The 27,645-nt window shown below is 37.5% G+C and overlaps 1 protein-coding gene across 50 annotated transcripts in view; it reads right to left on the reverse strand.

The window, feature by feature from the left end:
- LOC108427456 (protein tyrosine phosphatase receptor type D) overlaps positions 1-27,645 on the reverse strand; it is a 713,922-nt gene that overhangs the window by 20,752 nt on the left and 665,525 nt on the right. For all 50 annotated transcript variants that reach the window (XM_017697632.2, XM_037532739.1, XM_017697621.2 and 47 more), the window contains 4 exons: positions 19,253-19,376; positions 10,631-10,806; positions 6,187-6,306; positions 5,912-6,066 (listed from right to left, as the gene is read on the reverse strand). In XM_017697632.2, coding sequence (XP_017553121.1) covers positions 5,912-6,066; positions 6,187-6,306; positions 10,631-10,806; positions 19,253-19,376 — 575 coding nt within the window. The remainder of the gene's footprint in view (positions 1-5,911; positions 6,067-6,186; positions 6,307-10,630; positions 10,807-19,252; positions 19,377-27,645) is intronic.

A 27,645-nucleotide genomic window follows, 5' to 3' on the forward strand; every position in this document is an offset into this window, starting at 1 on the left:
AGAAAGAGAGAGAGGTAGAGAGGTAGAGAGAGAGAGACATAGAGAGAGAAAGAGAAAGAGAGATAGAGCGGTAGAGAGAGTGAGAGAGAGAGAAAGAGGTACAGAGAGAGAGAGCAAATATAAATGTATAGCTTCAGTGTATTGGAATATAATCTTCTCACTATTTGACAAGCACTTTTCACTCATCCATATCTTCATATCCATATCTTTAATTTTTTGAATGTCTTTTACACAAAGCTCCACACTATGGGTAATCCATGGGTGACTCATCAAGCTTTCCATGTTTACTGTCTTTGAGACATAATTTTTTTTTTTTTTTACTTATTTATTCTTTTGTTTATTGCAATTGTAAAATTAGTTTCCTCATATTTTAAGAATCATTGAACAGTTTTTAATATAAAAATGTATTCAAAAATTATGATATTTTTATTGGTGATTACATAATATTTGCTGTTTTGCTATACATTCTATTTTATTTACTTAGTTTTGACAGTTGTGGAAAAAAACATGTCTTGAGCTTCTTTTAATGTAATAAATCATGAAAAAAATCAAATATATAAACAATCTGTCCTAAATACATATTACAGCATCTTGTTTGCAATGCTTTTAAATGTATTTTACTGATTAGTTAATTTATTTAATTACTTACTTTGCTAGCTGTTAGTTTTAACATTTGTGGAATGGACTTCTTGATATTTTAAGAAACATCTTGAGCTGTTTTCAATTTCAAAATCAACTACATTTTGTCACGATCGACCCCTCCCAGTCCTGTCCATGTGTTCGTGTGCCCCTTGTTTTGTGACTCCTCCCCTGATTGTTCCCACCTGTGTTTCTGCCTGTCCCTCGTTAGCCCTGTTTGTATTTAAGCCCTGTGTTTGCCCCTTGTGTTTGCTGCTCTCTGTATGTGCCGTTTGATTTGTTTGAATGTTCTGTTGGAAGTGTTTGGATTTGTGCTCCGTGGTTGTATTTTGCCATGTCTGTCCCGTGATCTCTCCGTGTTGGCTATATGAACCTGGACTGGTCCAACAACGACCCTGGATTTGGCCAAAATAAATCTCGCTTTACTCACAAGCCTTCTCGATCCTCATGACATGGTCATGAAAGTGGGCTGCTAAATATTATTATTATTATTATTATTAATATTAGCAGTAGTAGAAGTAGCAGTGGTAGTAGCAGTGCAGTAATTCTACTACAGATGCACCCATCTTTTTGTACCTGTCTCTTTTCTCTGTTCCTCTTTTCTCTTTCACTCTTTCAAGGCCTCTTGACTTGTTTTCTTTCTTTTTCTCCGTTTTACGACGTACTCTCTCCTTCACCCTCTGCACTATGAAAAGCTCCTTCTCTTTCTCGGTGACTTTGAAGAGCGAGGGCCAGAACTTTATTCACAAAACGCAATGCAGCTGACTTCAATTAGCTGTAGTTCGATTAGCACTAGCGCTCTTCGCTAACGCGGCATAATGGCGGGAAAACGGCAGCCGGGGCCAGGACTTTTCATTAAAACACTTAAACACTGCAGCGCTGCAAATTTCCACATTACTGCCCCGACGCGGAGCGCAGGGGATGCGCTAACACCCGAATTTCCGCCAGGAGAGCAGGGCCGAGGGCTTTTAATCACTAGCGTACTTTTTATACGATTAAGTGCTGCGGTTCAAGCCAAGTTTCACCCCTGCTTGACTTAGCGCTGGCAGCGGAACAGGACCCTTCATTTCTCCTGCGTCCTTGAACAAAACCCACTCAAAGACACACAGACGTGTTACGGGGCACTTTTACTTTTACAAACAGCCGCATGAACAAAGGGTCCTCAGCCTTGATTTACCTGGTGAAGGTTTGGAGACACCCACACTTTGAGCATTTACATTATGTTCCTCACACCCACAAATCTCATTCAGTTCATAAAGAACCATCCACTGAAAGCTGTATGTGGGTCTTTCTTTAGCAGCAATCCAATCAATCATTTATGGTATTTCTGTTTTCTATTAAGCAAAAAAAATACATATAAATAAAAATATTTTTTCCCATTCTTTTTTCTTAATGCTCTTTCTCTCCTGTTCTTTCTTTCTCTCTCTATTTGATTTTCTCTCATTCTATCCCTTCTTCCTACATATCTCTCTCCTTCGCTCTCTGTATCTGTTTGTCTATGTCTCTCACTCTGTGTACCTCTCTCTGTCTCTGTTCTCCCATTCTCTGTGTTTCTCTCTTTTTCTATTTGTTTTCCTCTCTCTCCCTCCCTCTCCCCCTCTCTCTCCCTCCTTCTCAGTGTGGTGAAAAACCGCTGACCCCTGTAATATCCCATCATGCCACTGGATCGTCTCTCCCATTTGTTGCCATAACGCCTGGATAGCCCCATCTTCGAGCGGCCGTTGCCACGACAACCCACAGGTTAGGGGCGACGGCAGTAAATGCTCTTTTCTCTTTGCAGTACAACAGAGAAAATACTCTCAGAGAGAGAGAGAGAGAGAGAGAGAGAGGCAGAAAGGCAAAGAAAAACTGTGATAGAAAGAGAGAGACAGGGATAGAAGAGAGATAAAAGAGGGAGAGGAAGACAAGGATAGAAAGAGAGAGAAAGAAAAAGAGAATGAGGAAGGTGGTTAGAGAAAGTAAATGAAAGAGAGGAGAAGGACAGAGAGATTGAGAGAGAGAATAAGGTTGAGAGAGAAAGATAAAAAGAGAGAGAAGAGAGGCAAGAGAGACAGAGAGGTAAAGAGAGAGAGTGACAGAGAGAAGATACAGAGAGGGGGAAGAGAGAGAGATTGAAAGAAAGAGAGAAAGTGGGAGACTGAGAGGAAGGCAGAGAGTTTGGTTACATTTTTGATGTGAACCTGATATGATGATGTAATACATACACTATATTGCCGAAAGTATTTGCTTGTCTGCTTACACATGCATATGAATTTTAGTGACATTCCATTCTTAACCCATACGGTTTAATATGATGTCGCCCCACTGTGATCTCTGTGCACTATGCGCCTCAGCATCCGCTGACCCCACTCTGTCATTTTACGTGGCCTGAGTTGCTGTCATTCCCAAATCCACTTTGTTATAACACCACTGACAGAGGAAATTTCACGACTGGACTTGTTGCACAGGTGGCATCCTATCATGGTACCACACTGGAATTCAGTGAGCTCCTGAGAGCGACCCATTCTTTCATAAATGTTTGTAGAAGCAGTCTGCAGGCCTAGGTGCCTGGTTTTATACACCTATGGCCATGGAAGTGATTGAAATATCTGAATTCAATGATTTGGATGGATGAGTGAATACTTTTGGCAATATAGTGTATGTATCTAAAATGTAACCAGAACACACTCTGGTACTTTATCATATGATCATGTGGCGGTTTATGAGTGTAGATAGGGTTTTCATCAGAAATGTCTTTGTTACAGACATCACTACTGCAGGAAATGGGCATTACATAAGCATCTTTATGGCTTTCAGTCAGTTTAATGGCAACAAGACTCCAAACTAAATTTACATTGTATGTGTATTTTCATTTTGGCTCCAGCAAAATGTGTCTAAAGTTGAGTCAAAGCTTGCCAGAGTGTTGAGTTATATGTACACACACACACACACACACACACACACACACAAAGTCCAGCTAATCACAGCCGGAGCTGCGGGGGTGGACTGTGGTTAATTACTACGAGGCCGAACAATCTCTTCTTCTCTTCATCCTTTTGTTTAGACTTGCAAATGCACTCCGATAAACAGCCTCGTAATCTGCCGGCCCCAACGGCCTCTCACACAAACACCACCACGCACACCAGCACAGCCTCAACCACAACCCACCTCCCTCACGCTAAACTTTCTGCAGGGAAAAGGCCCTCAGAAAAGAGCTGAGAGAAAAGACTCACAAATAAATAAATAAATAAATAAACAAATTTTTCAGAAGCATATTTTATTTATTTATTTCTGTCTTAAAATGGTCAGTTGAAAGGACTGTGACGACACTCGAAAGAGACTTAAAGGCTTTATCTGATACAGGCCGAAGGAATTAAACGTCCAACCAATGACATTAATTCCTGCTTTCAGAGAGAGAGAGAGAGAGAGAGAGAGAGAGAGAGAGAGAGAGAGAGAGAGAGAGTTTTCTATTGAGAGGGTCTGCTGGGAGCACTAATTAACTTCTGTGAGCGCTGCTTTTAATTCTGCACTAATCCACTCTTCTCTCTGTCACTTTTCTGATGCAAGGTTATGCCATCTATTCTCCCCTCTCTCTCTCTCTCTCTCTCTCTCTCTCTCTCCTTCCCTCTCTCATTCTTTCACTCTCTTGTTCAACTTTTCTCTCTCCCTTTCCTACTCTTTCTTGCTTACTCTTTCTCTTCTTCCCCTTCCTCTCTGTCACTATTTCTGTTCTTCTCTTTTTTGTTTCCTTTGTTCTCCTGTTTCTGACTTTCTCATTCTTTACTGCATTGTCTCAATCTCTCCCTTCTTTCTTTCTTTCTCTCTTGTCCACTCACTTTCCCTCCTTTCTTTCTCTCACACTCAGTAGGTACTTGAGTACCTCAGTAGGTACTTTCTTTCTTTCGTTTTGCATTCACTCCTTATTTTCTCTCACGCTCTTCCCATCTCTTCTTTCTCCTTTCTGTTTTCTTTCCTTTATTCTCCCTTCTTTCTCTTTCCTTGTTTTCCTCTTTTTTTCTCACTTTCTATCACTTTCCCTTTTTACTTTACTCTGTTTAACCCTTTCTACCTGTTCTTTCTCTCCCTTTTCCCCCTTTATTCTCACTCTCTCGCTTTTTTCCTTCCTTCTTTTTCTCTCCCTCTCTCTAACTCCTTACCTCCTTTCTTTGTCTCACTCGGTCACTATTTCCCTCCTTTCTTTCCCTCTCGCTCTACCACTGTTTCCCTCCTTTCTCTCACACCCCTTCTTTCCTTTCATTCTCTCTCACTCTCCAACTCTTTCCATCCTTCCTTCCTCTCTCTCACTCTTTCTCTCAGTTTTCCTCCTCCTCACTCTCTTTGTATCTCATTTGTCCTTTACTTCCATCTTCTTCCTCTCTCTCTCTTTCTCTACTGCTGTATTTGTATGATCAGCTGATCAGTGATTGTGATCCAGTTTAGTGTTATAAAACTGGAGGAATCAAAGATGAAAAGGGGGGAAAAAAGAATAAATAGAGATGAAGATAATGAATGAGCAATAGAGAAGAAAAGAGAGGTAAATAGAAAGAGAGAGGGGAGCTAGAAAGCAATGAAAGAATGAGAGAGAGAGAGAAAGAGGCAAAGATAAGGAGAGAGAGACAAAGACAGTGAGAGAGAGAGAGAGAGAGAAGGAGAGTAGCAGTGACACGGCTAATCCTCCTGCTGCTGGATCACAGGGCTGCTGTAGAAGGAGCTACATGGCTAAAGCAGAAACTCACACACACTCAATTCACGTTCACTCACATTTTTAACTGTTTTACTGTTCACACCATGACCCAACACTATATATATATATATATATATATATATATATATATATATATATATATATATATGTGTGTGTGTGTGTGTGTGTGTGTGTGTGTGTGTGTGTGTGTATAACACAAATCTGATCTATGAACTGCGAACGATGGAATCAAATATTGTATGGTTGACAATAAAGCAACAACATATACACAGAGAACACTTATAAGGTAGGTGTTTCTAATAAGGTTACCAGTAAGTGGAAGTACAAGGTAGGGGTTTCTGATAAAGTGGCCAGTGAGTGGAAGTACATGGTAGGGGTTTCTGATAAAGTGGCCAGTAAGTGGAAGTATAAGGTAGGTGTTTCTGATAAAGTGGAGAGTGAGTAGAAGTACATGGTAGAATAAAAAGCCAAGAAATGTACATAAACCCAGATTCAATTTAGGTTTTCACTTTGAGTTTGGTTACCTTCTGAACATGCATTGTTTCAACAGGGATGTAAAAGCCATGTGCAATGAATTGGTGGACAGACCTGCAGTGGACCACCATGGGTCCAGCATCTGGTGGATTGCAGGCTTTGACCCGTCGTAGAAAGGCCAGAAATGGGGTGGGGTGCTCAGGGACCCCATGATCAGGCCAGGCGGTGAACTGGAACTGCCGCACTTCTCTCTTCTCACTGGAGCCGTTCTACAGCAGACAGAAAATAAACAGACACAATCACATTACAGACAAGCACCGGGCTCACTTTGCTTTCTCTGCTTGAGGAAGGAGCCAAGCATTTCAAGCAGGTCTTCAACCTGGACTTACTTTATAAAGTGCAAATGTCCTGACGCAGTATGTGGCCAGCTCCACTGTGTCCAGCAGCGTCACCTGGATCAGTCCGTACGTTTCTGTTCCTCTGGTGGGCCAGTACTGGTCACACTTCACCTGAAAACACACACAATTACCTCAGAGACTAGCTAAAACCATGTTATTTAATAACTTATATTCACATGAATTATTTCTCACTTGTAGCTCAATAAAACAAGCTGTGAAAAGTGCTGCTTCTAAACTTGCATTATTCCACTATGTTTGCGTTTGTCAATAAATAGTGGATATTTATTATGATTTCAACTGGATTAAAATTGTGGTCTTGTTTTGTGGAAAGAAAAAAATACCCTTTACAAACATCCTTCTGCCACATTTTTTACAGGTTTTTGACAACAAAAGAGAAAACCTGGAAGACAAACTCAAATTTGTTGAAAAAGAATGTAAACTGAACTAAGATACATGAATTCCCTACACATTAGTTTTGCTTTAATGTCATTTAGTTGTTATAACTACAATCATAGTTGTTATAACAGACACAATATCATTGCATTTAAATAATAATAATTAAAGTAATAAATCAACAATAATTATGTTCATATTAATTAGTTTAATAATTCCTTCACCTAACTATGTAATAGTTGGTTTAATTTTCTAGTGTTGGCAACACTTTATAATTACAGACCCCTAGCAACTTCACCATTAACAGGCTATAATTGACAAATAATAATGATATAATGCATTAATAAGTGAATTATTAACAATTTACTTAATGACACACAAATAATTAGTGCTGTAATTCTTTTCTTTTTATAAAAGTGCACTATGTAATACCATATACTCTTATTAATACACATTAACAAGACTCCAGACTGCAACTAAAATGGTTTGCAAGTGATAAATTGAATTAACTCACCAGTGGCGACAGGCAGTAACTATGGATTATTATTATATTTCATGGGTAACTACTTATTATTATTTTATCTGTATTTATTACTTTTTTGCACTTTTATTTTATCATTTTTCATCTTAAAAATGCAAAAAGCAAAAACAAAAGTTCAAAAGCAAAAAGAGTTATAGCTTCAAAAATAGGTTTCTTAGAATAATTTCATCTTTAAAAAGAGACTGAAAACAACATAAACGCATAAAAATGCATGAGATTTCATTATCGGAAAGAGGAAATTCCCTCAGCCTGCAAAGTGTCTCATGCATGCGAAACAAAGCCAAGAAAGATTTCAAAGAGCTTAAAGCACAGTGGAAGGCAGAGCTACTGGAATCACAGAGCTCACCTGAGGTGTGTTGAAAAGCTTTATTTTTTCATGTTATATTTTTATATTTTTTGCATTTATTGCATGTTGATAAATTTATGAGTTATGAATGTATCAAACACCTAAACTGCTATTAACAAACTATAATTAAGTAAATAATTGAATAATTATTGATTTATCAAAGGCCACTAAGGAAATAGTTAATCATTCAAATGGTACCATGGCAACAATCATAGACTTATTAACAGTTATTAACAAACTATTATGACAAGCTGTTGTTTACTAGGGCCTGTTTTAAAGTATTCCTTTGTTAGTTTAGCAACTACTATGAAGTTAACACTATCTACACACTTGTTATAACAGATATATATGCCCTTATATGTAAACAGTAATAGCTGGAAAGAAATAGAATTATTAATAGTAATGCATTTGCCGTCGTAAAATATAAATACATTTAGAAAAAACAGTCAGACTTGAAAGTGTCAGACAGATTTATACAGCATTAAAACAGCTTAAAAGTTAGGTGCTTTCTACTGGGGAACAGCAACATTGGCTGATTTGAAGTTTGCCTTCCCCATGAGGCTGAGAATGATGTTCTGAAAGGAAGTGGAACAAAAGGACTGAGCTACCCGCCATCCTTCCTCTTTCTGCTGACTCCTTATTTCTCAGTAGCAGAGGGGGGTGGGAAGTTTAAACTAGCCGAGGAATTCTAGCTCCGGCTACTCCGCTATTTATTAGCCTGACAGATGCTATAATTACAAACTTAACTGCACTTTTTTCCAATCACATTACGGCCCAGGCTTTATTATGATTATACACTTTTTGTTGCCCAGCGAGTGCCTAATAAAACATTGTTCCATTACAGTACTGCCGCCGCCTCGCCAAGAGGAGTAAGTGAGAGACGCTAGCAGCGGATGCTAGCTTCTTCATGGACTAGCGGGCACATGTTTTGCATTAAATAAAAGAGCGTGGTAATAAAATGAAGAAAAAAAAAAAGCCCCCGGCGTTCACATTCCTGTCGGGGTGTGTGGGTTAGGAACATGAAGCAGCACGCACTTAATTCAATGGAAAACAAAAATGATAGGTGTTAATAAGAGAGGAAGCTAATAGCACATTTATTAGCGTGAGTGGATTCTTCCTCATTCCTCATTGTAAATGCAGCTGCTTGTAAAAGAACGCGCTTGGCAGAAAAAAAACAAGGTCAGTTCATGACTTTTTAAATGAACTGCTGGAGTGAACTTCTTGAGCTTTCCAACACTGACAGTACTCCACAAAACTGGAGGACTGCAATGCACACTGCAGTGTTTACTTGATTAAAATAACAATTTTGGGGGAAAAATATATATATAAATAATATATAATTTACAAAATTTCATTCTATCCGAAACATACCTAATCAGACTGGACAGGTTAATTGTCCAGATTTTGCTTCTGGAGCAAACAAACAAGCAAATAATAGGCAAAAGTCAAGCTAGCTGCCACTGTTTCTAGCTATGCTAGCATTTCTATGCTATTTCAAACTTTTCTATGCTAGAACAACAACAGCATGTTGTGCAGTATTGGAAACCAATAAGAAAGTCTATTAGAGATTACTTAACAACACAGTTAACACTATGTTAATTGGTGCACATAAGCTTCCTGCTGAAAAACACACCGCAGACCAGCATGCTAGTCTGAACTGGTTTAGCTGGTCACTCAGCATGGTTACGCTGTTTGGCCAGAATATCAACACTCAAAGCACAACATATGCTGTTTTTTTTTATTGGAGACCAGAACATTAACTTCTATTGTCCAGCACACTAGCATCCAAAACACAACATATGTATGCTGTAGCAGGGCTTTCATTACTTGTCAGCTACATTTGCCTCGTAAGCTCCATTGGAGACAATATATCCTGGCTGATTAAGTACATCTGAAGTAAGGAGGTGGCGGTGGGGCAGGTCGGTACATTTACTAAACTATTTCTTTATCATATGCACAAGCTGCTGATTATTTCTTTTACCTATTAACTATATTTGCTATACCTATAGGACAGTATTGCTAGGTGTAAGGAGATTGAGTGAGTATGAATAAGAATCTGTGCTTATAACATTACATTTTAACTTCTTTGCAAAGCTCGAAAGCTGAGTGCATATCCTGCTAAAACCAACTAGCATAAAGCTAAGTAAGTCAAGCTGCTAGCTCATGCTAAAACAAAACAGCAATGGCGCAAAAAAGTCAAAATAGGATAAGATGAAAAACTGAGTCAGTGAGGCCAAAAGATGTCGGCTTGTGAAAACACGATGCAGTGGGTCTTGCCTTGGAGAAGAAATATGAAGGCATCTGAAGACCAAATGCAACAGGACACAAACAAAGAAGAGGAGAAAATGACAAAAAAAATAAAGAAAAAATGATTGAACGACACAAAGTTAAAAGATTTACAGCAAAGATATCACTATGGGTGTTTCTATACTGCTTGTCTTCCTCTGTTGTGCTTCCTCTGCGTTTTGCTTCCAGAATTAGCTTTTGAACTGTTCAAATCACTCACATATATTTCTTTAAATAAATAACATATCTGTTTAGTTAATAGACCACAATCCTTCAATTCACACTATTTTAAAAACATTTTTAACCAATGCAGATGATTCAAGATGCGGTATTACCCTTTTACAATTGATGCCGCTGCATTAAAAGAAATTATAAACGATGCTTTGAGAAAACGAATGAATTGTTACACCATTAACACATAGCATTTTAAGGCCCACCCTTTTTAGCACTGGCCCAGATGAAATGACTGCTAAATGCCATTTTCGGTGTGAAAATCTTTTGATTAAATAACTTGAAAAATGAAAACTTGAAAGATGCATTTGTGAAATACAGTCATGTGCAAATGTTTTGGTGCCCACTTACTTGGTGCATTTTATTTGCTATGCTTTTCTAGTGTGTTGAACAGAAATTGTGCATTAAAATTTGCAGAAAAGTGTCTCAGCTTAAACTTTTGAGTTTATTGAACACTAAATATGTAAATCCAGATCTTACTACTCATCAAATGTAAAAATGTAAAATATGGATTATTTTTATAGATAAGAATTTGATGTTCAGCCCGCTTAAAATTTAAAGGAAGCCAGGTTATTCACTTATTTGCAGTGTAATTTTTGTATCATACTCACCCTGAGGGTCAGTAAATATGTGCTTACCCTGGAGCGCTCCTCCAGTTTGGTCATCATGACGATGTTAGCGCTGCGCTGCTCCCACACCATCCTCCAGAAATCCCCAAACGTCTCCGGCAGAGAGCCCTGTGTGGCTATGTACGCATTCTGCTTTCGGTAGCCATCAATGTAGTTTGCGTTGATGTAGTCACTACCAGGAATACCTGCAGAGAAAGAGAAGCAAAACTCAGAACTGTTCACATTGGTGGTGATAGGAACAAGACATCCACCTCTAAAAACTCCCTCACAGAAACCTGTGAAATTAAATGGTTATTTAATATACTGCCTGATGACAGAGGCACTGTTTTATCATCACTGTGAGACTAGATTTTGGCTTAAAATGTATTTTTTTACAGACTCCTTTTCACTGTAGCCATAAAATGCAACTTACACCTGCTGTGGAGGTCACTCTGCACTCTGCAAGTGTTGATGGAATATACACATGTTCCTATTAACTCTACTGTAAAGAAATCTGAGTCTTTACAATGAACCATTTTACACCAAACCTGAATGACTGTTCAGGCAAGTATTTGGAATAAGGGGCAAACTGTATACATTTTATTTTTCCTCAAACTGGTCCTTTAAATGACAGTGTGATGAAGTGTTTGCTTGTTCTTGGGTCAGTGCCTGTTCAGTGATAGCTGGTCTGGTCAGCAGTCATGGAGAATGAGTTGTGTCTGAGCTGCAGGTGTCTCTATAAACTGAGATGAAGAGCCATGGCAGCTCAGACTGCGCTAAACTCGGCTAATCCATCTTCCTCCAGCTTTAACTCTGACTCCACTTTCAGAAGAGTCCACTGCCAGTCAAACAGACCAGAGTGCACAAACCACAACACCTGAAGGGGGAATTCCATAAATTTCTCAAAATGGCTACAGAATACAGTAGTTTAGATGTAAACAAAGTGACCAGAGTGGTTTGGTATGAAATGAAACCACTGGGACTATGATTGCATTGCATTCTAAAGCAAATTACTGACTATCCAAAACCACTAGAAATCCAGTAAATATGTGTCTTCTTGAGTTTTGTATGCAATATTAATCGAGGTGGAATATGGATAAGTCTGAAAATCTAAGCTTTATTTGGGTTTATTTTGGCTCACAGCACACAATCATTGTATCAAACATCAGGGAGCATGTTCATCACCATTTCATGTGAGGCAGGAAGGCACCCAGTCATATTCGAATATGATGTTGGTATAATGTTTTTTAAAGGCAGCATAGATGTATCCTTCACTGCCTACATTTCCCATAATCCTCTGTGTAAGTACTGAAAAAATTGCTGAAAATGCCAGCACTGAGACACTGTTTGTGCACAAACACTTTAATTTTCCTTAGAACAAGTTAAGCATGCTAGTGTTTTTAAAAGATGCTTCTTTCTGGTAAAAACGATGCTGACGTCTTTCACTAACAGCTAGCAGTCAGCTGTCATATGTTGGCAACAACATGATGTATCGTTGCTTTCGAAGTACGTCTCAAATGCGATTCAGTGGTAGAAACCCTCCTAACAATGCCTTCTAAGGCACTGACTTGTGAGACAGCACAGGCAGCAAGACATCAAGCCAGCTGCCTTTAGTTTCAGACACAGCCACTGACTCTAGATTTCAGCACAGTAGACCACTGTAAATACTCTAAAACAGGGGTGTCAAACCACTGTGTCAACCAGGGCCACATTAAAAATCTCAACAAATCTGTGGGCCGGTAAATACCTATGTTTTATTTCATCTTTAAATAATATTTTGCTAAAAACTGACCATTATTGTTCAAAATACACAAAAACTTCAACAGTAAAATCTGGGCAATTTTGGTGGACCTTGAAATATTACATGAATAATTTAAATATTCCACATTTACAAGCCCCCAAGTCCTTGGTCTTTTAAGCCTACCTATTTGTTTGAACTAGACACCGCCATCCTTTCTTTGCTCCAAGTTCATTAAGATGTGGGTTCAATTTCAGTAGCAGCTTATAATGGTAGAACTACAGCTGAAATGCAGCTAGTGCATTTGGTGATATGACTGGTGTGGAACTGAGCAGAACTATGTAGAATTGAGGTGTAACCGATGTCCCATAGATTGTTGTTGAGGTAGGACAGTCTAAACATTGCAATGCATGCTGGGGACTGTTCGTTTTGAAACGAACTGATATTAATAATTAAAATTAAAATTCTTTAAAATAAAAGGATTGTGCAGGCCCGTGGGCCTTGTGTTTGACACATGGGCTTTAAACGCAGAATCCCATAGTCTAGACACAAAACTTTGCATGCAGTCACAGTTTGTACGTGAATTAAACCGAGTCTGGAAGCACAGAGTCCCATAACTCTGAAGCCAAGAAAACAAGCTCAAAACGAGAATAAAACACAGAAAGTTGATATTTGTGTTCTATTCCTAAATGAACCAAAATAAACCAAAAGCTTTGATCATGCTTCTTTTAGCATATTTGTTTTTAATCATGCAGTGCATGAAAATATTATTTGTATGTTAACCAACACATTTGATGTTTTAATTGGTAAAAATGATCTGTTAGACCATCTAGATTTATATAATGAAATCTACAGGTCTGTTTTTACTGATACTGCATATAATGCATGCATACACTAGAACAAGTTGGAATCTATATTCATAAACTAATGGGAGTGGCTGAGTATTTTCTTTTATTCTTTATTATTATAGTGTATTCTGATTAACAATGTCCAGTTCACTCCAACAACCTCAGTCTACTAATGTATACACACATTCAGTGAGATGGATCCAAACGTACTGCATATAAGACATACATGTATAAGAGTGTGTTGGAATAAGATTTCTTTACATCAACATAATTAACATATGGATGAATACAGATATTGGAACTGATAAGCTAAGACTTTATTTCCAGTCTTTCAGAGGTAACACATTGAATCTTGAGGTTCTTTTGAGAAAATGTATAAAGAAAAAAGATGCTACAGTCTATATTTATTAAGCTAATCATTGCTGATGTTTTATTATCTGTTTTTCTGTGATAAGTCAGTGATTTTTGATCGAAAACTTCACTTTTTCAGTTCAGCTCAACAACCTCAGCTTGCTAATTTATGCAAACATCTAGTCAGGTGTGACCAAACTTTTGGCTGCTGCTGTGTTTTGTAAATGCTCATTTTTTTCACTGGAAAGTTAGTGTGAAAAACAGGAGCGGAGTGATGGTTTGGGGGCAGGGAGGGAGCACGAGGTGCAGATGCTTTTTCCTTCTCCTCTCTGATGTGGGGAAATGAAAGCTGTGTGGTCTTTTCCAATCCGCGAGGAAAAGCAGGCTGACAGTTAGTCAATGCTGGCGGACTGGCAGCCTAGAGCTGCGCTAACACATGCTAAAGCGAGATAAAGCTCATCTGTCTGCTCAACGCGTTTCCACGGCGCCCCCGCGCTCCTTCTGCTTTCCTTTCTCTCTCTCTTTTCTCTCACTCTACCTCTCTGCTTCCTATACATCCACTCCCTCTCTCTCTCTCTCTCTCTCTCTCTCTCTCTTTTTCCTCTCACTCTACCTCTCTGCTTCCCATACACTCTCTCTCTTCTCTCACTCTCTATCACTCTCTCTCTCTCAGGTAAATTATTCAGCTGAATATGAAAAACAGTCAAAACTGGATATAAGCTCTTTCAAAGCAGGTTTTTTCCCTTCCATCCCTCTCTTCTTGCACACTCCTCAATCGTTTCCTCACTCGCTAGAGCCGTCTGCTTCAGGATGATGGACAGGGGATAAAGACAATTAAGCTCGCTTTTCCTTTCTAAACGTAACAGCGACCGAAATGAAACATGCTGCAAAACAAAAAGGTGTCCAGCATAAATTAGCAGGCTGAGGTTATGAGGAGCAGAACTGAACTGCCTCGCCTGTCAATCAGGATCCACTATCTTAGCACTAGAACAACAAAACATTAGCCATACAGATTAGCTTTAAGTTAACTAGAAATTAGTCTCAGCTCACATATTAGCTTTACTGATTAGCATAACGCTGCCTAGAAAAAAAAAGTCTAGGCTTTAATGTTTAGCTTTCTATGTTTATTAGCTTTACGGATTAGCTTTAAGTCTCCTAGAAAATAAAGTCTTAGTCATACCTCTTAGCTTTAGCAATCAGCTTTAAGTTAACCTGAAAGTATAAGCTTTACAGATTAGCTTTAAGTTACCTATAAAATAAAGTCTTATCCATACCTATTAGCTTTACCGATTAGCTTTAATTTAACCTGAAAATAGAGACTATTGGAAGCATTGGGATTAAAATCTAATGGTTTTGCTTACTAATGGGAATTGGCTTAATGGTTAACAAGAGAGACCACGTGTTTCCTGTAGAACAACTTTAGAGTCTATCAGAAAAAAGACCAATATGTCTGGAATCAGTCACAGGTCAACTGTTAAACTGTTTAACATTAAAACCAAAACACATTACAAAACCACCTGGCACCAACAGAGATCTTGGTGATTTTTATTTCTATGTTTCAGCAATTAGTTTTACTGATTACATAGAAAAAAGTCATATCTATATTTATTTGCTTTAAGAATTAGCTTTAAGTTAACCTGAACAAGTCTTAGCTTTACTTTTAAGCTTTAAGTTACACAGAAAACAAAGTCTAACTATACCTACTGGCTTTATTGATTAGCTTTAAGTCACCTTGAAACTGAACTCTAATCTTTACTGACTAGCTTTACGTTACATATAATCATAGCCCTGGCTACTAGCTATACCAATTAGCTTTGAGCAACACTGAAAATAAAGTCTAAACCATACCTATTTGCTTCACTAATTAACTACAATAACTTTCAAAATCGAGACTTAGTCATGACTATGAGCTTACTAACACAGTGCAGTCTAAAATATCTATGGCACATATTAAATACATTCCAGCTTTATTAAACACAGTCCAGCTTTATGCTTTATTAGTTATTATCGTCAATACGTTAATGGCACTGCTGGAAATACCCAGCGATCCAGACTTATTAATATAAGTGATAGTTTCAATTAAAACATAACTGTCCAAAAGAAGATATTCATAATACATTCAAAACTGTCTTATGAATCACTTACAGCTCACATTGCCTTTAGGTTGCATTGAATGCAAAAACACAGTCTTCAAAGTGAAACTTTCCATATGGTATGTGTAAATAATTAAGCTCTACAAGATAAATTATTATGATTTGGTCTGTTAGAATAAATAAACATGTTCAAATTTCTGCCCCTATGAAATATACTGTTTTATAATATCCCAATATAAATACAGCATGTTGTGTTTTATATAATATTGTTCATTTTTTATTTTTTTGTGCAGGTGGGAAACCCATTGTACTCTATAGTGCTCAATGTTGTGTTTCTATTGGACCTGCTCTTTTACAATTTCTTCTCGAGCAGGTTTGAGTGCAGCTAGATGTCAATGATAAAATTCTTATTTGGGGGAAACCCGCAGTGAGCTGGACTGCAAATCTTACAGCAAACGGCCGACTTCACATCCACTGATCTTTACACTGGAGCACTACAGAGAATCTCTCTTTCTGCTTCTCTCTCCTCGAAGGAGAATAACCAAAACTAAGTTTCTACCTAACAAGGCTGTACCTGAGAGCTGATGTATGATCTAATAACTAAGTACTAACCTAAATACTTAATAACTAACAACTAAAGATTTCCAGTGTGCTCCTTTGTAAAAAAAAGCTAATGTGCTCTTCAGTTTTGCACCAGAACTACAAGGTTAATGTAGCTCACAATAATGGAAGCTAATAGCTCACCAGTTAACAAGCTAACTGCATGCCTGAAACCTCACACACATTTTCTGTATAACAACATGGTTAAGATAAACAAAAGCAAACAGACTGGTTTGGTGTGAAATGCTCTGCTCTAGAGAAACTTACAGAATCAGAAATGTTCACAGTGATTGTGATAGGAACCAGACGTCCACCTCTAAAAGTTACCTCAGAGAAAGCGCCTGACGTCAGACATTTCTTTATAGTTTTGAGATAAATGTTTGGCCTAAAACACATTGTTGTTATCGGAAGAACCTTGTCTCTCCAAAATGGTAACTTCACAGGAGAAGGAAAAGACCTACTTTACGTTCAATGTAAGTCAATGGAACCAGATTACTTTGGGTCATTTCTTTTGGTCCATTCATCATGAAATTTACAGACATTGTAAAGGACAACAGGCATTTTCAAATTATGTCAAAAACTGGATAATGACAAAAAATTGAGATATGAGGTTTTCTTCCCACAGCAGCGATATATTCTTACAGGGTGCTGTACATATAGGCAAATTAGTCCCCTGTGAAAGCTTTACACTACTTTACCATCATCAACATTACATATAAAACTGTAGTGTGGGTTCACTGGGGGTTTTGGACAGTAAATAAAATGGCTACATTTATATTGCATCACCACCACTGTAAAGAACTCTTAGTCTCTAAATGTATCTACAATAAAGCATTTCACATTAAATCATTCTGAATGCATGGTTACTTTATCTTCTGCAGAATGTTTAGCTGCAATTCTCCTCTAAGTAATGTCTAATAGACTTGCTTATGGGCTTTCTGACGCTGTATGATGTTATCTATAAACATGAACAGAAGCACATTAACGTAGCTAAAAACAGTAGCAGCAGCACTCATTGTCCATGTTTAGATAACAGTGTGCCACACTTTATAGCTCCAGTGCTAAAACTAAAGAAACAAACTTCAGACACCAAACATGTCTTGGCTTGATTGGGTACATTTGAGATAAGGAAGGTGGGAAACCAGGCTAATGTAAGAGTTTCCCGTCTTCCATTACTTTAAAGACCTTCAAGCAGTCCATTTTTTGGTTCTGTTCCAGCTCCCAACACACCTCAGCCAGGTAATCTGCACACTACAGCCCACAATCACCAGTTTAGGGGGCTGAAAACTGGAAAAAAAAAAACAAATCTGTGGACTAGCCAGGCAGCCCACAAGGGCACCACAAGTAATGAGACTTTACTTCGTAAGCGTTTGAAATCTTTCTGATTGCGCCACTACCTGGCTTTCTTTCCTTCTGCATTTATTTCTATATTTATTTTTTCGAACTCTGCCTGCTAAATCACGAACAGCAGTCGGCCAGTTGACGTCAGAGAGCTTTGTGCCACGCTCAAACTCTCCAGTGTGCACACTTCCACTTCAAAAGTGAACAAACAGAAGCTCAGGCTGAAGTCTCAGCTCCAGATGCTAGCATGCTACGCTATGCTTCCACAAACATGTCTCTCCTGCCAGAGGGAACTCAATCAGAAGGCTTTGTGAATGCACATGCCTGCGCTGCTTTGTGGGATGTGACGAGGAAGTCCCTGATGCCACTGCCAGGGACGCTGCATCTCTGCAACACCAACAAAGGCGACTAAGTGTTCACAGATTTAGCGAGCACATCAGTGGTACGCTATGTGTTTTTAGCAAAAAGGCTGCAGGCGGACAAAACAGTGGTTGTCTTTTTGTTTTTAAAGTTGACGTCAAATGTTGTTGGTGAGCACTGCTAATTTAACACAGATCCTTAGAGTCAGTTTACAATAAGTTTAAGTTAGAACAATAAACAATGACGAATCATATTCAAAAATACTCCAACATACAAAAAGGCAAAAAGCAATTTAGGCCCACTGTCCCAGATAGGAAGCATATATATGTCTGCTGACTTGATAGTGTTGGCCCCAATCTCAATATATGCCACTGCTGGTCACTCCCTGCTAGGCTGGCATCAAACATTAGATTCCAATAGCCACTCAAATCTGTGCAGTTGTCGTGCCAAAATTCGACATCACTTTGTGTGCACACATCACGTAAGCCAACAAATGCTACAGGTTATTTCTATTGTATTTCATAACTTTTAATATTGAATTTTCATATGTATTTTTATGTTTTAAACAGGCACAAGAGAAACTGTGAATATGATCTATCATCCATATGCACAAGTGACATATGCATGCAAAGGAATGTTGGATTTTGGCACAACAACAGAAAAGATTTGGGTGACTTGATTTCTAGTGTTTGTTAGCAACATTCAGCATCAACACCCATTGTCTAAAATGGAATTTTTGTTCACCAAAGGCATCTGGAATCAGTCCTAGAACCTTTAAGCTGAGATTTCATGTTTCCCATGAGGAAAACACAAAATACCTTTAACTGATTATTGCACACCACCACAAACACTTTCATTGTTTTAAATTATTATCATGGACATGTGGTTTGAGTGAATAGAGAGAAGTTTTAGGGATGTACTTACATACAAGGTTTAGGTGACTTCTAGTGTTTGTTAGCATCATAGCTTTCTGACAGAAGTGGAAAATTATGCAAATTGTTTTTACTGTCCAACTGTTATTTTAATAATCACACATTTATTATTTTAATTTCACGCTTCCATCAGGCCTGAACGTGTTTCTGGTAGCTTGTTAACTTGACAATATGTTTAATAAATTAATCAGGTTTTTTAATAGAGCTAATGCTGTTCATTTATCTCCTACCATGGCAGATGAAATGATTCAACATCTGTTGAATGCTAGCTAGTGTATGTGCTTGTGTTTGTGTTAATTGTCAGATTTATTAACTGTTCTAAAACATTTCAGCTACTGCAGACAAATGAACAGCTGCAATGCTGATGCAAAAATCTGTGATGAACTCACCATCAATGCCGGAAAGCAGCACCCTGGAATGGTCGTAGGCGATGACGTTAGCATACCGGTTCTTTGCTTTATTTACTTCCAGGTTTGAGTGTTCCCATGTAAACTGCTGGCCTGGATCAATAGACTGCAACAGAGATGGAAAAACAGTGAAAATCAATAACAAATCAATGCTAACCAACATTAAAGAAATGCTTCATGGTTTTTCAACTTAATGTCCATCTGATTCATCAGTATTGCATGGTTGATCACAACAGATGGCAATTTCGATGCATTTACCGTACTTAAAAAAGAGCAGAATATCTACAGACTTATGATAGAAGACAAAATGCAGCTGCTTTAACAGTATTCCTTTAAAGTAATAAAGGGAATTTCTACTGATTTTTCCAAATGTCTGCATAATTCAGTGGTTGAGATGTAAACAAAGTAATTCCGAGTGGTTTGATGTGAAAGTGTTCAGATGCAGAAACGTATTGACTCATATTTCTTTGTAGTGGTGGTGATAGAACCCAGGAGTCACAACGTCTACAACAAGAAAAAAATAAACATTTTATTTACTATCCATTTACTATATTTACTATAGTGAACCCACACACGTCTTCATTGATTTATATGTAACGCTGCTAAATCTGAAAAACATTTTGTTTTTGCCTTACATTTACATTTTTCTTTGCCATTAATATGTTTTAAAACGTAAACTTTCAGCCTTTTCATTTTTTATAACCATTTCACGTAATAGTTTTCTGTGGGGGAGCCTTTACAGGTGGACGTCTGGTTCCGTTCACCATCACTGTCAACAATTCCGACTCACTTTTTTCTAGTTTTTCTAGAACAGAACATTTCACACCCAACTACTCTACACAATCCACTTTTAGAAGCTTGACTTGGATACTACTTGTGCCACTGCAAGCATTTATATCTATGACGGCACTGTTTGGAGATCTGCAGAATGAAATTCTAGTCCTTGTTTGCCTGTAGGACCATTTTGGAGCTATTCTGGACCTCTCAGTCTCCATCTAAATGGAAAGATGGCATGATAGGCATCCTGCGTAACTGACAAGTGGCCTTAAAAATAGTGGCCTGAAGCGACTGCCACACAGGCTTACTGTAACATTAATTCCATCAGGGGTGAAACAGGGGTTCAGACATCAGTACTTAGAGAAAGCTGGTGCTGTTGCTTCAGAAATGATGTGTATATGGTTACAGTCATTTATCAAAAATTTCCCCTCCCAGAATATCCAGTCACCTCCTTTCCATCAGCTAATGCCTCAGCCATCCAGAAAATGTGATATATATATATTTATATATATATATATATATATATATATATATAGAGAGAGAGAGAGAGAGAGAGAGAGAGTTCTGGTCTGATTGTATGCCCTCATTCAAAAAGCAGTATGAGCATTTAAAGCAATGTTACAATTTTACACCAAAAAAAACAGTTTCAAAATAATTCTGATGGTACACTAACTTATAATAGTGAGAATGGTAACTGCCATGGTCATTGCCACTCTGGGCCTGGAACACTTGCTATAGGGCTTTGTAACTTTGGTGGAGCAGACACGAGACCTCCTATGAGAACACAGCACCATGTCACACACCGACAGCTAGCTATAAGAAGAAGTTAGCTTAATATTCCCAGTATAGACATCATGGAAAAGGCTGCAAAAAAACTGAAGAATTTTGTCAGAGGAAGTAAAGAAGAAAAAAGACTGAGTGACCAAGCAAGAGACTAGACAAAAGTAAATTTAGCTAAAATAAATAAAAGACCTTCATCCTGCTGGACTAGTAAGTGGTAACTCATTTGGCGTATTTGTCTTGTGTGCGCTTACTTGATGCTTTGGTGTGCTGGCAAAGTTAGCTTGTCAGTTAGCTTGTCAACTGACATCACTTCTGATGTTGCCTTTGCCAGTTCTGTATCCTACAGCAAATGCACATGAGTATGCATGAGTGGGGCTTAAAGCACGATTTGTATTTACATCAGCGGTGTAAACGTGAATTACACTCCACAATTCCTGTTATGGAGAGGGACTCCAGTTGCTAAAAAAATAACTCTTGCATGATGTTGCTTTAAAATACACTTCTACTGCTCTTTTCATTGAAGGTAAAAGGTGGTGGAATCTGCAGTGTAGTGAGACACTGACATGACATATTAGAATGGGACTAAAATCACCAAGAAAGGCTGGTAAAATTACCCTACCTCCCTATGTAAAACTAAACCCATTGAAATAAGGTAGAGGTAGACAGACTGAACTGGCTAACTCACCCCTCCACACTGCGGCCCTGTGCTTCTTCACTCTAATATCGAAATTAATTCTACACCTTCAGTTCCTTGCATCTTGTTTAAGCAATTTTTGTATTTAATCAAGCAACCCTCGCCATGCTTTGTTCTGGAGTGGTGGCATTTGTGTGCCTGGTCAATGGCCACACACTGAGAAAGCAGTGGTCCACTATCTGTCAAGATATGAGAACTCTGGTATCCAGCACATGCTGTTTGTCCCAGGCAGCCTCCATTCATGTTATATAGGACTGCATTAGAAATGACCATGCATTTCTCTCTTTCTCACTCTCTCAGCAGCCCAAACATGGCGGCCCAACTGACTGTCCCATTCCTCCTGATGGTCAGTCCCTCCCTAGCTATAGTTACATATTTATATGCTTTGTTTTCTAAAGACTTAAGATGAAAATGAATTTAAGATCATAAAAAACAATCTTGATGTGTTTACACTTTTGACTATCACTGTAACAGAAAAGCTTGAATTTACTTAATGAAAAAAAATCAAGCTAAATAAATATAGCTTTCAGTTTTTCAGCAGGGGGGACATGCATTCCAAAGAGTCTGCTAAACAGTTAGTTAAACTAGCTAGCACGGAAGACAGTTTAATTTGCCAAAGCAACTATAGATCATGCTACGCTAACACAATTCATCTAAACAGCATCAGTCTTTAAAATTAATAACACATTTATGTTCTTTACTAGCAGCGAAACTCCACTTAAAGTCTTCAGGGTTGGCTAGTGTTTCTAATAAGAACTTTGTGTTGTGTTATGCGATTCTCGTTAATCATAATAAGTGGCTTTTATAAGCGCTGGAAGCAGTGAAGCTTTTCACAAGTCTAATACTAATGTTACAGTATGACTTGATTCACAGCAACAAGAAGCCTTTTTTTACTCTTAAAAATACAACCCCAATTCCAATGAAGTTGGGACGTGGTGTAAAACATAAATAAAAACAGAATACGATGATTTGCAAATCCTTTTCAACCTATATTCAGTTGAATACACTACAAAGACAAGATGTTTAATGTTCAAACAGATAAACTTTATTATTTTTTGCACACATTTTGAATTTGATGCCTGCAACACGTTCCAAAGAAGTTGGGACAGGGGCAACAATAGACTGGGAAAGTTGAGGAATGCTCAAAAAACACCTGTTTGGAACATTCCACAGGTGAGCAGGTTAATTGGAAACAGGTGAGTGTCATGATTGGGTATAAAGGGAGCATCCCTGAAAGGCTCAGTCGTTCACAAGCAAGGATGGGGAGAGGTTCACCACTTTGTGAACAACTGCGTGAGCAAATAGTCCAACAGTTTAAGAACAACGTTTCTCAACGTGCAACTGCAAGGAATTTAGGGATTTCATCACCTACAGTCCATAATATCATCAAAAGAGAATCTGGAGAAATCTCTGCAAGCAAGCAGCAAGGCAGAAAACCAACATTGATTGTGCATGACCTTCGATCCCTCAGGCAGCACTGCATTAAAAACCGACATCATTCTGTAACGGATGTTACCACATGGGCTCAGGAACACTTCAGAAAACCACTGTCAGTGAACACAGATTGTCGCTCCATCTACAAGTGCAAGTTAAAACTCTGTCATGCAAAGCGAAAGCCATATATCAACAACACCCAGAAACACCGCCAGCTTCTCTGGGCCTGAGCTCATCTGAGATGGACTGACACAAAGTGGAAAAGTGTCCTGTGGTCTGACGAGTCCACATTTCAGATTGTTTTTGGAAATCATGGACGTCGTGTCCTCCGGGCCAAAGAGGAAAAGGACTGTCCGGATTGTTATCAGTGCAAAGTTCAAAAGCCAGCATCTCTGATGGTGTGGGGGTGTGTTAGTGCCCATGGCATGGGTAACTTGCACATCTGTGAAGGCACCATTAATGCTGAAAGGTACATACAGGTTTTGGAGCAACATATGCTGCCATCCAAGCAACGTCTTTTTCAGGAACGTCCTGCTTATTTCAGCAAGACAATTCCAAGCCACATTCTGCACGTGTTACAACAGCGTGGCTTTGCAGTAAAAGAGTGCGGGTACTAGACTGGCCTGCCTGCAGTCCAGACCTGTCTCCCATTGAAAATGTGTGGCGCATTATGAAGTGCAAAATACGACAACGGAGACCCCGGACTGTTGAACAACTGAAGTTGTACATCCAGCAAGAATGGGAAAGAATTCCACCTACAAAGCTTCAACAATTGGAACGTGTTGCAGGCATCAAATTCAAAATGAGTGAATATCTGCAAAAAAACAATAAAGTTTATCCGTTTGAACATTAAATATCTTGTCTTTGTAGTGTATTCAATTGAATATAGGTTGAAAAGAATTTGCAAATCATCGTATTCTGTTTTTATTTATGTTTTACACAACGTCCCAACTTCATTGGAATTGGGGTTGTAGCACTTAAGAGAAGTATAGTTTTAAATATAATGAGAGCATTACTGGCTATTCATAAAACAGCTTGATTTCTTTAGTGGACTTTCAACTTCAGTCCTGATTTCATTCCGAAATGTCCAGGAGCTGGTCATTCTGTTAAAGCTGTTTTATTACAGTGTGTATAGTCCTTATATCTTCAAAGTGAATTGGCTAGGTTTAGCTGCTAAAGGCTGAATATATATAAATATGTTGTTCTTTTAATGACATTGTGAAAACAACTAAATCAAGTTGTGCAGCTTAGTTCCCATTTATGGACTGCAGGGTCTGCAGAGGCAATAGTGCATTTTGAATCAGTGTTCAATATACAGCAAACTGTTTTCTTTTTTATTTAAAAAGTAAAATAAATTTGCTTTTTCAAAAAAGTTGCTTTTTGTGATCAGCCCTTTAATATTATTCAGCCCTACCATTATTATTAATTAATCAGCCCTACCATTATTATTAATGTAATTATTATCTTTATAATTATGAAATCCTCATACAATGTAAAAAACAGCTGAAGTTTTCATATGGTATAAAAACACTATTACATTACTATTACAACAACACATATTTAAGACACTATGCTATGCATTTTTCTTGCATTGCTTTTGATATCCACTTATTACATTTGTGTGGTTTTACAGCCATAATTAATTTCTTCATTATTGAGCTCCTCTCTATCTCTTAGGATTAAACAGACTGTTTTGTTACTGCTCCTTCAAGACTGATATAAACCAAATAATCTCTGTTCTGATTAGCTGTGCCTCATTCAGAAAGCAGCCCAGGCTGAAACACTCCTTATAACTGCAGCATGAGTGAGTGAGGCTAAACTGCTGCAGGCTGAATAGGCAGATAAATGTAAATGTGCTTTTGTGATACCACAAAAATAGTAAATTCAGATCAGGCTGTTTAAGCAGCCAAGTCTGCATGTGTGAAATGTATAGAGTACAGAGTATATGTTTTGAAATTGTAACGTTTACATTCTACATCAAACTCCATGATATGGGCCCTTTAAAGACAACCTTACATGTATATATTTCTCCCTTGTCATGATACGTATTTCAAGTAGTTCTTTCTGTTATTTCAGTGGTTCAAGTACTTTCTGTTATTTCTGTTGGTTCATTCAATATGAAATGTTCACACAATGTAAAGAGCAGTTGATGAAAAAAGAAAATGACATATGACGATATAGATACTTGTGGGAAAAAAGGAAACCCTAAAAGAGGAGTGCAGAGCTCAGAGGAGGAGGGATGAGTGCATGTGTGAAAAACGAGCTTGTGAGCAGCCCGTGACCTCACAGCCGGCCACGGCTGGCGTTTGCAATTTTCCTCCATTTATTTTAATAATGAAATTATTCAGTCTCCTCAGTGTCTTTTTGAAAATGAAAAGAAGATACGCATCTGCCTGCTAGCAAACTCTCTGGGTTGACAAATTTCAAATTACAGTTTTCAGAGGACCATAGAATGAATGAAAATTGGTCACATAAGCGGAGGAGAAAAGTAATGTGTTCATGCCATCAATAGATTCTGAAAAGGAAAGCATGGCACGACTGTGCTCGCTTTAAACCCCATGCTTTGTGCACTGAAATGCCCTTTTACACTCACCAAAGTGAAGTCAGAGCAACACAGATGGTGATTAATCACATTTAAAACAGACCAGTAACGTATGACAGCAGTAGGATGTGATTCAGGCCCAGCATCATTCTGTAATATCATAGGTTATGTTTGCTGCACATTATGGCTGCAAGATATGCACAAAATACTAGTATTGTAATTATATTGCTACATATTGCAATTAAAAACACATTCATGAATCAACATTGTGACACAGTTAAATAGTAGTCTGCATTATTTTATAATTATTTTTTTGCATTATATTAGAACACAAACTGAAGCTCATTTGGAGCTGCGATTAGTCAGGATGCTCACAGCTCATTTGGCACTTTGGACTTTCATATAAAGAATTTTTGCTATTTATATTGGTATATTATATTATGTTAGTCATATGTGATGACATACAATGCAGATTTCAATGCACTAAACTAGACAACCAAAGGCACTTTTACATGTTGTCATCAATAGTTTTAATATTTTGACAAAGTTTCTGATACATAATGATACATAATATAACTGTAATTGTAACACATTCTATGAATGCCATGTTTGTAAGCATCTATAAACACATTTATAACATATTATAATCCATTCATAAGACATTATAAACATGGTTCTAAATATTTATAAAAATGAATTATAATAAATTACACTTTATAACCATGATTATTATACGATATTAATTGTTTCTATAATGCATTATAAGTAGTGTTAATAACATGTTATACTATCAGTGACAAAAGTGACGTAAAGACACAAATCTTTGTATGCCCTTCACTCTGTAACCTTCACTATGTAACACTACACTACAGTAGAGTAATGCTCATTTCTGTTGGCATTCTATTGAATATACAGTGTTAAGTTAATACTGTTAATACTAATGGTGGTGTCAGTTGACTTCCCCACATTGGGTAAAACACTGATGGCAGCACTAATGTAAAATCTGACATTTGAAGCCTGTAATGTGGTTTATTTTGTGTGTTTTAGTGTTTCAGTAAATTCGTCAGTAAATGCTTCAACTTGCAGCCTCACTCTTAACACTGGAGGAGACTTCAGTACAGTATACTTCACTTTACTTAGAGTGAACAAATACAGCTTATGAGCTCTTATAATTTATTATGAACAGTACTTATAATGCATTATGTTAACTATTTATAATGCAAGATAAGCATGGCTATAATGTGTAATGCATTTTTATAAATATTCAAAGAAAAGTTTATGATGCCTTATGAATGCATTATAACATGTTATGAATGTGTTTATAGATGCATACAAATGTGACAATCATAGAAATTGTTACCACTGTAATCATCTATTTGTAGTATCTGTATATCTGATAAGATGGGATTGTGATATAATAAAGTATATTCATAATATATATGACCCCCGACTCTGGAACCAGACCAAATCAAAGTTATAAAATCACTAAAGAAAACGGACAGGACGGCTGTAACATGTGTTGCATTTTATTGCAGATGAGCGGCAGCAGCGTCTAATGAGCTCCAAACAAAAGCAGTGAATGAGAGTCTTCCAGTTCACTTGCCACATCACTTCCATTTGTTTTATTAATATAAGATATTGGAAGTAAATGCATATCATGCATACCATCTATAATGATATAGATAATTACAAATACTTTGCTTTAAATGCACCAAGCCATCACACAGTGAGAATTTTTTCAGTTTTTGACATAATTTGATGATTTGATTTACATTGTCCGTAAATTCCATGATGAATGGACTAAAAGAAAGTAGGTTTTTCCTCTTGCTGTAAAGTTTTTACAAGGTACAAGGTTTTGTTCCGACTAGAGTGATTTTATATATATATTATAAAGTATTATATATATATATATATATATATATATATATATATATATATATATATATATATATATATATATATATATGTATATATATATATATATATATATATATATATATATATATATATATATATATATAAATATGCCTCAAGATGGGAGTCACCTTTGAATTACAAGGCAATATGGATATTAACTTTACTATATCACAATCACTTCTTATTAGATACACAGATACTACAAATGATTACAGTGGTAACACTTTC

The sequence above is a fragment of the Pygocentrus nattereri genome, chromosome 22 (genome assembly GCF_015220715.1).
Source record: "Pygocentrus nattereri isolate fPygNat1 chromosome 22, fPygNat1.pri, whole genome shotgun sequence".
In the NCBI taxonomy this organism is placed as follows: domain Eukaryota; kingdom Metazoa; phylum Chordata; class Actinopteri; order Characiformes; family Serrasalmidae; genus Pygocentrus; species Pygocentrus nattereri.